The sequence below is a fragment of the Tachyglossus aculeatus genome, chromosome 14 (genome assembly GCF_015852505.1).
Source record: "Tachyglossus aculeatus isolate mTacAcu1 chromosome 14, mTacAcu1.pri, whole genome shotgun sequence".
Classification (NCBI taxonomy): domain Eukaryota; kingdom Metazoa; phylum Chordata; class Mammalia; order Monotremata; family Tachyglossidae; genus Tachyglossus; species Tachyglossus aculeatus.
Window position 1 is genome coordinate 41927438 of NC_052079.1, and position 14966 is coordinate 41942403.

Genomic DNA, 14966 nt, shown 5'->3' on the forward strand with positions numbered 1-14966 from the left:
GCCTCCGGGGCAGCCACCTGCTGGGGCATGGCACAATGCCAAAAGGCTGCAGTAATCTTGGCCATAAATGTGCCTGAATGTAAACAAAATCTTTGTGAGCACTTTGCGAGGTGTTGCCTCCACTTCTGCGCTTCATGCCCTGGCCTGAACAGGACTGGCAAGGGGAAAGAGTCCAAAGGGTGCTGCTCAAACCGCTACCGGTTATGCAGTGTAGTGCAGTGCTAGTCTCCGCACCAAGTCTCGCCCTCCATACCCAAGAGGAAACTCATCCATCTTCACACTGACGCTCAACACTGTTTCTCTACACTACTCGCTGATGCACAAAGTCTTATAAACAATAAAATATAAAGGATCACCAAAAAGAAAGATGTCTTTGGAGAATTTAATCAATTAAGGATTGAAAATAACATTAACTATGAGGCAAAAGTACACGTTTATCTCTCGGCGAACAATTAGTATTATTCACATCCAAAGCCCTCTGTTATAAGCAGCACTTACATACCATTGGAGAGGAGTTCTCAAACACCGCACTACTTGAACCTGCAACATCTCTGGCAATCACTAGTGTCAGCTTCATTGGGCCAGGCAGCTTTAATACCAAAATCAGTGTGGCTTGAACAAGTCATGACGGGCCCATGGAAGGCTAGCCGTTTAAGCAATTTAAGAACCCTTGGAAGTGTATTCATCCCATAAATTCATGTAAATGAAACTCACTGCACATTTGCCTGGCTATGTTGATACATCCATCACCTTATGGGACAATCCACTATCTTAACAACTGAGATGTCGCAGGTTTTGAGAACATGTAGAAAAATCTTTCACTTTATGCTTTAATACGTGAATTCCTAAGATGATCTAGCAATGAACTGCACTGTCTTAAGGACACAGTAAGCTTCTTTCTCAAGAGGGCAATATTAGCTACAACCAAAAAGTAATCATCTTCAGCTTTTTAAAATTGGGATGCTGAGGAAATTCAGGAATTAAAGTAGCATTACTGAATGCTGTTTAGTGACCTCTAATATCTGATAAACTACTTCTATTTCTAATTCTTTTTTAATTTTTCATTAAACCATGTATTAAGTAAAATATGTAGCCCCTTTAAAGAGATGTCAAGGAACCATAGTCTAATAAGACTTTAGGCTGAAAAGAATTGCTGGACAATTACTTACCGTTTGAATAATGAAGAGAACTGTTCCAAGGCGGCGGACGTGTCTATTAAATCGAAGCTCTAAATACTGTAAAAGATGGGCCAAATAATTAGTGCACCTGATCAACAATTCAAATTTTCAATAGCATTAAAAAATAATGCAGTTAGTGAAGCAACTGTGTCAAAGAATATTATCAGGGAGACAGCCAAGGGGTAGGGAGAGGAGTGTGGCCTATGGAAAGAGCACAGGATTAGGAGTCAGAGGCCTCAATTTCTAATCCCGGCTCCAACACTTGCCTGCTGAATGACCTTGGGCTAAGTCACCTGGCTTCTCTGTGCCTCAGTTACCTCAACTGTAAAATGAGTGAGGACTCAATACCTGTTCACCCTCCCGATTAGACTGTGGGCCCCGTGTGGGACAGTGACTGTGTCTGACCTGATTATCTTACATCTTCCCCCTTGCTTAGAACAATGCTTGACACATAGTACTCAGTCCAAATTAGAAGAAGCACTCATGGATAGAGGGACCTTGGAGGGGGAGGCAATTGCTCTGGAGCCAAGGGGGTCATCCTCTGAGAGACAAGTTCTACAGGTTCAAGCGGATATCTAAAATATGCTTTAGGGAAAAGGAACGGGGAAAGGGAGTGGGAGTAGGGAGGGTGCAGGAAGCAAATACTTCCCAGCCTGAGGTTGTCAAAAATAGTTGAAGCCAGTCCTAAAAAATGGTGTTAAGATATATTGAACCTGACTTTCCCTGGAATGGAGTAGGAGAGAAATACGGTTGGGAAAGAAAATAGGTTAGATTAAAATTCACATTTGTCAGTAGCTATTATACAAGGGAATCCCTTTCTCTGACTCTACAACACAGTGCTTACTTAGTTTAGAGTGTGTCCAAACATGCCACCAATCACAGACCCCCAGAAGGTGCTGAGAGAGGAGCTGGAGCATCATTTATAGATGTTAAGAAGTGGCACTCTTTTAAACCCCCATCATAAGAAAAAAGGAGAAAACGGGAGTCAAAATACAAGCTGAGAGGGAGGAAAACCAAGTAGAAGGGTATCAGATTCACTCTGCAGGACATAATAAATGGTACCCCTAAGGATTCAAATATGTCTCCTGCATTGTAGGGTCACCTAAACTGTTTTTGATGAGCCCACTGTTGGGTAGGGACCGTCTCTATATGTTGCCTTGTACTTCTCAAGCGCTTAGTACAGTGCTCTGCACACAGTAAGTGCTCAATAAACATGACTGAATGAATGAATGAATGAATGAATGATGGGAACTAGGGGAAAGTTGGGGGACTCCCTGATCACTGAAAAGGGGCTAACAGTTTTGTCTTTAAAAAATAATAAGGAACGGCACTAATAGTGACTGTACAAAAATCTATTTCAAATCACCTTGAAGAGTTCTAGGTAACAAGCAAGTGTTCACTACTGCCCTCGAGCTATAGACTATCTAAAGGAGAAAGTAGGCAGATACAAACTGATAAATGGTAAATTCATTCATTCATTCAATCATGTTTATTGAGCGCTTACTGTGTGCAGAGCACTGTACTAAGCACTTGGGAAGTACAATTCGGTAACAAATAGAGACAATCCCTACCCAACAATGGGCTCACGGTCTAGAAAGTAAATTAGATCGTACAGTCCTCCGGGGCAGGGTTCCTGTCTACTGACGATCGTAGTCGCCCAAGGCTCGGTACAGTGATTAACTTTTGGCCCTCCGAGGAGAAGCAGCGTGGCTTAGTGGCAAGAGCCTGGGCTCGGGAGTCAGGGATCGTGGGTTCTAATCCCGCTCTACCACTTATCAGCTGTGGGACTTTGTCACTTAAACTTCTCTGTGCCTCTGTTCCCTCATCTGTAAAATGGGGATTAAGACTGTGAACGCCCATCGTGGGACAACCTGCTACCATGCATCTACGCCGGCGCTTAGAACAGTGCTTGGCACATAGTAAGTGCTTAATACCATTATTATTATTATTATTATTATCTTCAAAGCAGTCTCGTGTTCTTAAAGATCCCTTGTCTGAATTCAGTCATTCATTCAATCGTATTTATTGAGCGACTACTGTGTGCAGGGCACTGGTCTAAGCGCCCCGCCCCTCTCTCCCTGCTGGCTCAGGTGCGGGCAGGGGCCTGTCTGCGGACGGGGTCTATCGAAGGAATGAGCCCGGGCTTGGGAGTCAAAGGTCACGGGTTCAAACCCCAGCTCTGCCGCTGGTCAGCTGGGTGACTTGGGGCGAGTCACTTCACTTCTCTGGGCCTCAGTTATCTCATCTGTAAAATGGGCATTAATAATAATAATAACGATGATGGCATTTATTGAGCGCTTACTATGTGCAAAGCACTGTTCTAAGCGCTGAGGAGGTGACAAGGTGATCGAGTTGTCCCACATGGGGCTCACAGTCTTAACCCCCATTTTCCAGATGAGGTCACTGAGGCCCAGAGAAGTGAAGTGACTTGCCCAAAGTTACACAGCTGACAAGTGGCGGAGCCGGGATGTGAGCCCCACGTGGGGCAACCTGATTACCTTGTATTTACCCCGGCGCTTAGAACAGTACTTGGCACATAGTAAGCGCTTAACAAATACCAAAATTATTATTATTATCCGAGGGGAGGGGGCTGTTCGGGGGAGGGGCCTGCCCAGGGGGAGGGGCTTCAGCGCCTCGGGTTCCGGGGCCGCGGTTGGGTGCGACCGTTGGGCGACCACGTGGCCTCGTGGACTGGCCCGAACGGCCCCGGCCGACCAGGCCATTCATTCATTCATTCATTCATTCATTCATTCATTCACTCAGTCGTATTTATTGAGCGCTTACTGTGTGCCGAGCACTGGACTACGCGCTTGGGAAGTAGGGACCATCTCTCCATGTTGCCCACTTGTACTTCCCAAGCGCTTAGTCCAGGGCTCGGCACACAGTAAGCGCTCAATCAATACGGCTGAATGAATGAATGAATGAATGAACGGGCACACAGTCTAAAAGGGGGGAGACAGACCACAACACAAAACAAGTAGACGGGTGTCGATACCACCAGAATAAATTCATTCTTTCAAACGTTATTTACTGAGCGCTTAATAATTACGACAATGAATGAATGAAACAGAATTATGGCTATCTACGGATCGTTAATAAAATGAATAGAGTAATTCATTTTACTGAGGTGAGGTCTCAGTAGGACTTCGAAGGCAGGAAGAGAGGCTGTGTGGAGGGAGGGCATCTTCTAGACTGTGAGCCCGCTGTCGGGCGGGGACCGTCTCTGTATGTTGCCAACTTGTACTTCCCAAGTGCCTAGTACAGTGCTCTGCACACAGTAGGCGCTCAATAAATACGATTGAATGAATGAATGAATCGTTAATAAAACGAATAGAGTAATTCATTTTACTGAGGTGAGATCTCAGTAGGACTTCGAAGGGAGGAAGAGAGGATGTGTGGAGGGAGGGCATCTTCTGGACTGTGAGCTGTTGGGCAGGGACCATTTCTATATATTACCAACTTGTACTTCCCAAGCGCTTAGTACAGTGCTCTGCACACAGTAAGCGCTCAATAAACACGATTGAATGAATGAATGAATGGTTAATAAAACGACTAGAGTAATTCATTTTACTGAGGTGAAGTCTCAGTAGGACTTGGAAGGGAGGATGTGTGGAGGGAGGGCATCTTCTAGACTGTGAGCCCGCTGTTGGCAGGGACTGTCTCTATATGTTGCCAACTTGTACTTCCCAAGCGCTTAGTACAGTGCTCTGCACACAGTAAGCGCTCAATAAACACGATTGAATGAATGAATGAATGGTTAATAAAATGAATAGAGTAAATCATTTTAGTGAGGTGAGGTCTCAGTAGGACTTCGAAGGGAGGAAGAGAGGCTGTGTGGAGGGAGGGCATCTTCTAGACTGCGAGCCTGCTGTTGGGCAGGGACTGTTTCTATATATTGCCAACTTGCACTTCCCAAGCGCTTAATACAGTGCTCTGCACACAGTAAGCGCTCAGTAAATACGATTGAATGCATCGTTAATAAAATGAATAGAGTAATTCATTTTACTGAGGTGAGGTCTCAGTAGGACTTCGAAGGGGGGGAAGGGAGGATGTGTGGAGGGAGGGCATCTTCTGGACTGTGAGCTGTTGGGCAGGGACCGTTTCTATATATTACCAACTTGTACTTCCCAAGCGCTTAGTACAGTGCTCTGCACACAGTAAGCGCTCAATAAACACGATTGAATGAATGAATGGTTAATAAAACGACTAGAGTAATTCATTTTACTGAGGTGAAGTCTCAGTAGGACTTGGAAGGGAGGATGTGTGGAGGGAGGGCATCTTCTAGACTGTGAGCCCGCTGTTGGCAGGGACTGTCTCTATATGTTGCCAACTTGTACTTCCCAAGCGTTTAGTACAGTGCTCTGCACTCAATAAATACGACTGAATGAATGAATGACTGGATTTTGAGTCGTGGCTGTGGCCCGGCCCGCGAGGCCCGGCGGTTGGCGGCCTCCCTGGGCTGCCCGGCCGGAAAGGAGGAGGAGGAGGAGGACGAAGGGCGGGGGGGCGTCCATCACAGGGGCCCGGGCTGGACGCCCCGCCCTCACCTCGTAGGTGCTGGTGATGCCCAGCCGGTAGAAGACGGGCAGGAAGATCTCGGCGGTGAGGACGACCATGAGGGTGTAGGCGATGAAGAAGAGGCCGAACATGATCCCGAAGCGGTAGACCTCGGCGGGGGTCCCCAGCACGGTGACGGCCGACATGAAGCTGGCCGTCAGCGACAGGGCCACCGGCACGGCCGACATGCTCCGCCCGCCCATCAGGAAGTCCTTGCGGGTCTGCTGGCCGCCCCCCGCGAAGGCGTAGTAGACGCCGATGAGGGCCGAGATGAGCAGCATGGCGGCGAAGACCACGTAGTCCCACACCACGAAGGCGCCGATTTTCTGCTTGCTCATGGCGGCGGGGAGCGGAGCGGCAGGCTCCGCGCCACCCCGCGCCCTCCCCGCCCCGAAGGCTGAGGCGAAAGAGCGGTCTGGGGCGTCCGGCCGGCCGCTCACACCCACCGACGCTCAGGCTCCGCCCCGCGGGCCTCGCAACGCCTCGCGCCGGCCTCGCGCCCCGCCCTCGCACGCGCCTCCTCGCGCCCCGCTCGTCACGTGACCCGCGCGCCCAAAAGCCGGCCTCGCGCCCCGCCCTCGCACGCGCCCCCTTCGCGCCGCGCTCGTCACGTGACCCGCGCGCCCAAAAGCCGGCCTCGCGCCCCCGCCCTCGCACGCGCCACCTCGCGCCCCGCCCGCCGCCTCCGCCGCGCCCCCTGGTGGCCCGCTCGCCCTCGCGCCGGCGCCTCTGCCGCGCCCCCTGGTGGCCCGCTCGCCCTCGCGCCTGGCCCGCTCCCCCTCGCGCCCCGCCCTCCGCCTCCGCCGCGCCCCCTGGCTGCCCACTCGCCCTCGCGCCCCGCCGGCCGCCTCCGCCGCGCCCCCTGGCGGCCCGCTCGCCCTCGCACCTGGCCCGCTCGCCCTCGCGCCCCGCCCGCCGCCTCCGCCGCGCCCCCTGGTGGCCCGCTCGCCCTCCCGCCCCTCCCGCCGCCTCCGCCGCGCCCCCTGGTGGCCTGCTCGCCCTCGCACCTGGCCCGCTCGCCCTCGCGCCCCGCCCGCCGCCTCCGCCGCGCCCCCTGGTGGCCCGCTCGCCCTCCCGCCCCGCCCGCCGCCTCCGCCGCGCCCCCTGGTGGCCGGCTGGGGGGGGCCCCAATCAATCAATCAATCGTATTTATTGAGCGCTTACTGTGTGCGGAGCACTGGACTAAGCGCTTGGGAAGTCCAAGTTGGCAACATAGAGAGACAGTCCCTACCCAACAGTGGGCTCACAGTCTAAAAGGGGGAGACAACAAAACCAAACATACTACCAAAATAAAATAAATAGATATCATCATCATCATCATCATCAATCGTATTTATTGAGCGCTTACTGTGTGCAGAGCACTGGACTAAGCGCTTGGGAAGGACAAGTTGGCAACATAGAGAGACGGTCCCAACCCAACAACTTCCCTTCCCAGACTGAGCCCCCTCCTTCCTCTCCCCTTCCTCCCCCTCTGCATCCCCCCCACCTTACCTCCTTCCCCTCTCCGCAGCCCCTGTATATATGTATATATGTTTGTACGTATTTATTACTCTATTTATTTATCTTACTTGTACACATCTATTCTATTTATTTTATTTTGTTAGTATGTTTGGTTTTGTACTCTATCTCCCCCTTTTAGACTGTGAGCCCACTGCTGTGTAGGGACTGTCTCTATATGTTGCCAATTTGTACTTCCCAAGCGCTTAGTTCAGTGCTCTGCACACAGTAAGCGCTCAATAAATACTATTGATGATGATGATGATGACTGTCTGTATATGTTGCCAACTTGTACTTCCCAAGCGCTTAGTCCAGTGCTCTGCACACAGTAAGCGCTCAATAAATACGATTGATGATGATGACACGTCGGCAACACATAGAGACAGTCCCTACCCAACAACTTCCTCCTCTCCCCCCCACCTTACCTCCTTCCCCTCCCCACAGCACCTGTATATATGTTTGTACATATTTATTACTCTATTTATTTATTTTACTTGTACATGTTTATTCAATTTATTTTGTTTTGTTAAAGTGTTTTGTTGTCTGCCTCCCCCTTATAGACTGTGAGCCCACTGTTGGGTAGGGACTGTCTCTATATGTTGCCAACTTGGATTTCCCAAGCGCTTAATACAGTGCTCTGCACACAGTAAGCGCTCAATAAATACGATCGATAATGATGACGTCGGCAACACATAGAGACGGTCCCTACCCAACAACTTCCTCCTCTCCCCCCCACCTTACCTCCTTCCCCTCCCCACGACACCTGTATATATGTTTGTACATATTTATTACTCTATTTATTTTACTTGTGCATGTTTATTGAATTTATTTTATTTTGTTAATGTGTTTTGTTGTCTGTCTCCCCCCTTCTAGACTGTGAGCCCACTGTTGGGTAGGGCCTGTCTCTATATGTTGCCAACTTGGACTTCCCAAGCGCTTGGTCCGGTGCTCTGCACACAGTAAGCGCTCAATAAATACGATTGATTGGTTGATTGATTGATAGTAAGCGCTTGGGAAGTACAAGTTGGAACATGTGGAACATGTGGTCAGTGTCGCCCGTCGTCCGGGGACCGGTTCGTTCAGTAATCGGCGAGGCGAGAGAGTGAGAGAGAGAGTGAGAGAGAGAGAGGACCTGGGGGCGGAAAGCCTGAGTCCCCCCCCTGGCTGCATTCAGTCTTTCATTCCATCGTATTTATTGAGCGCTTACTGTGCGCGGAGCACTGGACTGAGCACTTGGAAAGCACAGTTCGGCCACAGAGACGATCCCTACCCAACAACGGGCTCACAGTCTACAAGGGGGGAGGCAGACAACAAAACAAAACAAGTAGGCATCGATAGCATCAAAATAGATAAATAGAATTATAGCTAGATACACACCATTAATATAAATACGTGGAATAATAAACAGGTACGAATATACGCATGTGCCGTGGGGCGGGAGGTAAAGCAGAGGGAGGAGGAGCAGAGGAAAGGGGGAGGTTCAGTCTGGGAAGGCCTCCTGGAGGAGGTGAGCTTCTTGTCGGCCATCACCGTCCTGGGCCCCTCCTCGCCGAGATTCACTGCTTCCCGGCTGGGAAGCAGCACGATGTGGTGGCTAGAGCACTCTGCCACCTGTCTGCTCTGTGACCTTGGGAAAGTCATTTCACTCTATTTATTTATCTTGTACCTATCTATTCTATTTATTTTATTTTGTTAGTATGTTTGGTTTTGTTCTCTGTCTCCCCCTCCTAGACTGTGAGCCCACTGTTGGGTAGGGACCGTCTCTATATGTTGCCAACTTGTACTTCCCAAGCGCTTAGTCCAGTGCTCTGCACACAGTAAGTGCTCAATAAATATGATTGATTAATTGATTGTACTTCCCAAGCGCTTAGTACAGTGCTCTGCACACAGTAAGCGCTCAATAAATATGATTGATTGATTGATTGATTGATTCTCTGGGCCTCAATTACCTCACCTGGAAAATGGGAATCAAGATCGTGAGCCCTATGCGGGAGAGGGATGGTGTCCGACCAGATTTGCTGGTACTCACTCAGCACTTAGTACAGTGCCTGGCTCATAGTAAGCGTTTAACAAAATGCCACAATTACTATTGGAGAGAGAGGTCTCAGACCGCAACAGCCACACCTTGGCCACTGAGTCCAAGCACATATTTGTTCATATTTATTGAGTGCTTACTGTGTCCAGAGTACTGTACTAAGCGCTTGAGAGAGTACAATATAACAATAGACACAATCCGTGCCCACAAAGAGCTAGAGGGAGAGACGGTCTAGGGGGAGAGATGGTCTAGAGGGGGAGACTCTTCAGGAGTCAGTCAGTCAGTCGTTCATTCAATCGAATTTATTGAGTGCTTACTTTATGCAGCACCCTGTACTAAATGCTTGGGGGAGCACAATATAACAATAAACATATACGTTCCCTGCCCACAACAAGCTCACAGTCTAGAGGGGGAGACAGACATTGATACAAATAAATAACGTACAGGTATGTATATAAGTCAGTCAGGCAATCGTATTTATTGAGTGCTTACTGAGTACAGCGTACTGTATTAAGTGCTTAGGAGAATATAACAATAAACTGACCCATTCCCTGCCCACAGCGAGCTTACAGTCCAGAGCCATCTAGCTTCTCTGCTGCCCCTTTAGCACTGTTGATCAATCAATCATATTTATTGGGCACTTACTGTGCTCAGTGCGCTGTGCTCAGTGTGCAGCATGGCTCAGTGGAAAGAGCCTGGGCTTTGGAGTCAGAGGTCATGGGTTCAAATCCCGACTCCTCCACTTGTCAGTTGTGTGACTTTGGGCAAGTCACTTAACCTCTCCGTGCCTCTGTTACCTCATCTGTAAAATGGGGATTAAGACTGTGAGCCCCCCCGTGGGACAACCTGATCACCTTATAACCTCCCCAGTGCTTAGAACAGTGCTTTGCACATAGTAAGTGCTTGATAAATGCCATTATTATTCCTCCTCATCATCATCAATCGTATTTATTGAGCGCTTACTATGTGCAGAGCACTGCACTAAGCGCTTGGGAAGTACAAATTGGCAACATATAGAGACAGTCCCTACCCAACAGTGGGCTCACAGTCTAAAAGGGGGAGACAGAGAACAAAACCAAACATACTAACAAAATAAAATAAATGAGTACAATATGATAGAGTTGGTGCATACTTTGTACTAAGCATTTCAGAAAGAATGATATAACAGAGTTGGCAGGCACATTTTCTGCCCACGCGTCCTTTTTACAGTCCCGCCAGACATAAGCTCATTCTGGGCAGGAAGTGAGTCTGTTATAGTGTACTCTGCCAAGCACTTAATACAGTGCTTTGCACACAGTAAGCTCTCAATAAATATGATAGACTGACTGACTTTGTGGCTTCTCACTCCCTGGGACTATAAGGCCCCAAGAAGTCCTGCCTCTCCTTCACTGGTGGACATGAGACACAGACCTCGGGCTCTGGAAGGAGCCGATGGCCAGCCGATGGACTGTGAGCCCTTTGTTGGGTAGGGACCGCCTCTATATATTGCCAACTTGTACTTCCCAAGCGCTTAGTACAGTGCTCCGCACACAGTAAGCACTCAATAAATACGATTGCATGAATGACTCCATGAAACCAATATGTGATTTGAAAATAGGACTCACTGGCCTGAAACCTGTGCAATCAGCCTAGGGATTTAAAGAAGGCATTTAGAGGAATCAGCTTAATCAGCCACTTGCCTCCTCAGGCATTAGGATGCTCATTAGGGCGGAGATCAGCAGCTTCCTGGGCTCAGCCCTAGCCTAGGCTTCAATCAGTCAGTGGTATTTATTGAGCAGTTACAGAGGGAAGAACCCTTAGTGTTTGGAAGAGTACAATGAAGTTGGTAAAACCATTCCCTCCCCACTCCCAAACAGCTCCTGGCTACAGGATGAGGTACACCATAATTCGACCAGCCTGGTGAGTTGACATGAAAACCCAGTCCTGGTTTTAGGCTGGAAAATCACGTTAATGAGAGAATGGCTCGAGGGAGGAGGAAAGGCAGGGTAAGGAGTTGTTTCCCCAAAACAGGATAAGCAACTCTGTGCAATTCAGGAAGATAACAAATATGTCTTAGTCTTTGGAAGAGTACAATGAAGTTGGCAAAACCATTCCCTCCCCACTCCCAGACAGCTCCTGGCCACAGGATGAGGTACACCATATTCGACCAGCCTGGTGAGTTGACAGGAAAATCCAGTCCTGGTTATAGGCTGGAAAATCACGTTAAAGGTAGAGAATGGCTCAAGGGAGGAGGAAAGGCAGGGTAAGGAGTTGTTTCCCCCAAATAGGATAAGCAGCTCTGTGCAATTCAGGAAGATAACAAATATGTACCTTATTTGACCTTTAAAGTGTTTCTGCCTAAGCCAGTTTCTCAAAGAGCCTTTCTCCTTCTCCTGATAGAAAATCATAAATGTTTATCCTTTTTTGAAGTCTTAAACCTAGATGAAGGCAACTACAAGTCAGCAAGATTTGGAAATGTCAGGACTTGGGGAAATATCCGCTTTCCTTCTTCCTATCTTAAAATTGTTGTAGGGTCTTTCTCCACTGCTAAACTGCAAAATTCTCTAGGGCAGGATTTGGCATTCTAACTCGATTATATTCTGCACGCAGTATGTGCTCAACAAGTACAGTGGCTAGTACCTAAGTAGAGGAAAGGATTCTAGTGTTAGTGTTTTACAATGTTTCTGCTGGGGTGAAAATTGCAATGAGTGGCTACACAACCAGGGAGCCCCTGCATCACTGATTCAATTACCATGGTAAAAGTTTTACTTCTATAATAACACTAGTAGTCAGTCTGTTTCATAAACAGGATCATTAATGTTTTCAGCATAAGTAATTTGAACTATTATTGCTCTAAATGTTGAGCTATAGTTTAAGATTAGTGATAACTTCTAATCCTCATTCTTGCTGGCCACCTGTGTGACTTTAGGCGAACCATTTTACCTCTCTGTGCTTGTTTCCTTATCTGAACAATAGGAATGAAATATTCTCTATTTGTCTTAGACTCTGAGCCTTATGTTGAACAGCAATATTATCCAATCTGGTCACCTTGAAGTCTGCAGATAACACTTAATCCTATGATTATAGACAGTAGGTCATCTAGCACTGTGTGTGTGTAAGCAATTGTATTACTGCTTGTATTAATTGGGAACTATGTTTGTGCAGCATTTCCAGAAGGAATGAAAACAAGGAGTTAAATGACTTAGGCCATATCTAGTTGTCAATCCAAACCTCCTCACTGTGCCTCGTTCTCGCCTGTCCCGCCATCGACCCCCGCCATCCTCCCCCTGTCCTGGAATGCCCTCCCTCCACACATCCGCCAAGTTAGCTCTCTTCCTCCCTTCAAAGCCCTAGTGAGAGCTCACCTCCTCCAGGAGGCCTTCCCAGACTGAGCCCCCTACTTCCTCTCCCCCTTCCCATCCTCCCTGCCCTACCTCCTTCCCCTCCCCACAGCACCTGTGTATATGTTTGTACAGATTTATTACTCTATTTTACTTGTACATATTTACTATTCTATTTTGTTAATATGTTTTGTTGTCTGTCTCCCCCTTCTAGACTGTAAGTCCTTTGTTGGGTAGGGGCTCGTCTCTATATATTGCCAACTTGTACTTCCCAAGCGCTTAGTACAGTGCTCTGCACACCGTAAGCACTCAATAAATACTATTGAATGAATCGTATTTATTCAATCGTCTTAATCCCCATTTTACAGATGAGGTAACTGAGGCACAGAGCCCAAAGTCACACAGCTGACAAGTGGCGGAGGTGGGATTAGAACCCATGACCTCTGACTCCCAAGCCTGGGCTCTTTCCACTGAGCCATGCTGCCAAGCAAATGATGTGTATATAACTATAATTCCATTTATTCTGATGGTATTGTCACCTGTCTTGTTTGGTTGTCTGTCTCCCCCTTCTAGACTGTGAGCCCATTGTTGAGTAGGGACCATCTCTGTGTGTTGCCGACTTGTACTTCTCAAGCGCTTAGTACAGTGCTCTGCATACAGTAAGCGCTCAATAAACACGATTGAAAGAAAGAATGAATCCATGAAACCAATATGTGATTTGAAAATAGGACTCACTGGCGTGAAACCTGTGCAATCAGCCTAAAGATTTAAAGAAGGCATTTAGAGGAATCAGCTTAATCAGATTCTTTTCCTACATTTCAGGTTTGGTATTTAAATTTCCTTCTAAAGGAGATTCCTTTCAGAAAATTGCTGTTAAAAATAAATATCCCTGCATCTTTCCTTTGGTCAAGTTGGTTTATTTCTCGGCATGTGGCAGAACTGTGTCTGCTCCACCTTCAGGCATCCAGTACTGTTCAAAAATGTGCAATCCAGGCCAGTTTGAGCAGATTCCTGTGCTATGATATCCCTGACGACGACCCGCAAGAGCGCTGTGGCAGTGGGCCCAAATCTCAGCCTGCCACCAGTGTGAACCCAGCCCACTTGTCGCCTGTGACCTTGGGCAAATCACTTAACATCTCTGTGCCTTAGTTTCCTCATCTGTAAAATGGGGATTACATCCTACACCGTCCTACTTAGGTGGTGAATCTCATAATAATAATAATAATGATGGCATTTGTTAAGCACTTACTATGTGCAAACCACTGTTCTAAGCGCTGGGGGGGATACAAGGTGATCAGGTTATCCCACGTGGGGCTCACAGTCTTCATCCCCATTTTACAGATGAGGTAACTGAGGCTCAGAGAAGTGAAGTGACTTGCCCAAAGTCACCCAGCTGACAATTGGCGGAGCAGGGATTCGAACCCATGATCTCTGACTCCAAAGCCCCTGCTCTTTCCACTGAGCCACGCTCATGTGGGCAGGGGCCATGTGCAACCTCATTATCTTAGTAAATGCTTAGTAAAGTACGTGGCATGTAGTAAGCACCTAACATGTGCCGTGATTTTGTACTTTCCCGAAGCATTTAGTACAGTACTCTGGACCCAGTAGGTACTCAGAAAATATTTATTTATTAGTTCCTTAGGTGACAGATCGAGTATAATTCCTATTTGTATATATTCTCATTCATTCAATCATATTTATTGAGCACTTACTGTGTGCAGAGCACTGTACTAAGTGCTTGGGAAGTACATATTTATTCTATTTATTTTATTTTGTTAATATGTTTTGTTTTGTTCTCTGTCTCCCCCTTCTAGACTGTGAGCCCGCTGTTGGGTAGGGACCGTCTCTATATGTTGCCAACTTGTACTTCCCAAGCGCTTAGTACAGTGCTCTGCACACAGTAAGCGCTCAATAAATACGATTGAATGAATGACTGAATGACAAGTTGGCAACATATAGAGACAGTCCCTACCCAACAGTGGGCTCACAGTCTAGAAGGGGGAGACGGACAACAAAACAAAACAGGTGTCAAAATAATCAGAACAAATAGAATTAAGGCTATATGCGCATCAAGCAGCGTGGCTCAGTGGAAAGATCCCGGGCTTGGGAGTCAGAGGTCATGGGTTCTAATCCCGGCTTTGCCACTTGTCAGCTGTGTGACTTTGGGCAAGTCACTTAACTTTTCTGAGCCGCAGTTACCTCAGCCTTTAGTGCAGAACTCTGCGCATAGTAAGCATGCAATAAAGCAGTGTAGGTTTAAGCTAGGTCGTTAGTGAACCCAGGACAGCAGAAGAAACCTGAAAAGTACTTCTCGAGACACTCCTGCAATGTAATGCAATTGCTCCTGTGGGCTACTGAGACTTGTGATCCCAGAGGACG

General features: G+C 47.8%; 1 protein-coding gene across 1 annotated transcript in view; it reads right to left on the reverse strand.

The window, feature by feature from the left end:
* LOC119936963 (sodium-coupled monocarboxylate transporter 1-like) overlaps positions 1 to 6190 on the reverse strand; it is a 41584-nt gene extending 35394 nt beyond the window's left edge. The window contains exons 1-2 of the mRNA XM_038756561.1: positions 5726 to 6190; positions 1170 to 1235 (exon numbers count right to left, since the gene is read on the reverse strand). Coding sequence (XP_038612489.1) covers positions 1170 to 1235; positions 5726 to 6073 — 414 coding nt within the window. The 5' untranslated portion in view covers positions 6074 to 6190. The remainder of the gene's footprint in view (positions 1 to 1169; positions 1236 to 5725) is intronic.
* Positions 6191 to 14966: the final 8776 nt, after the last annotated feature.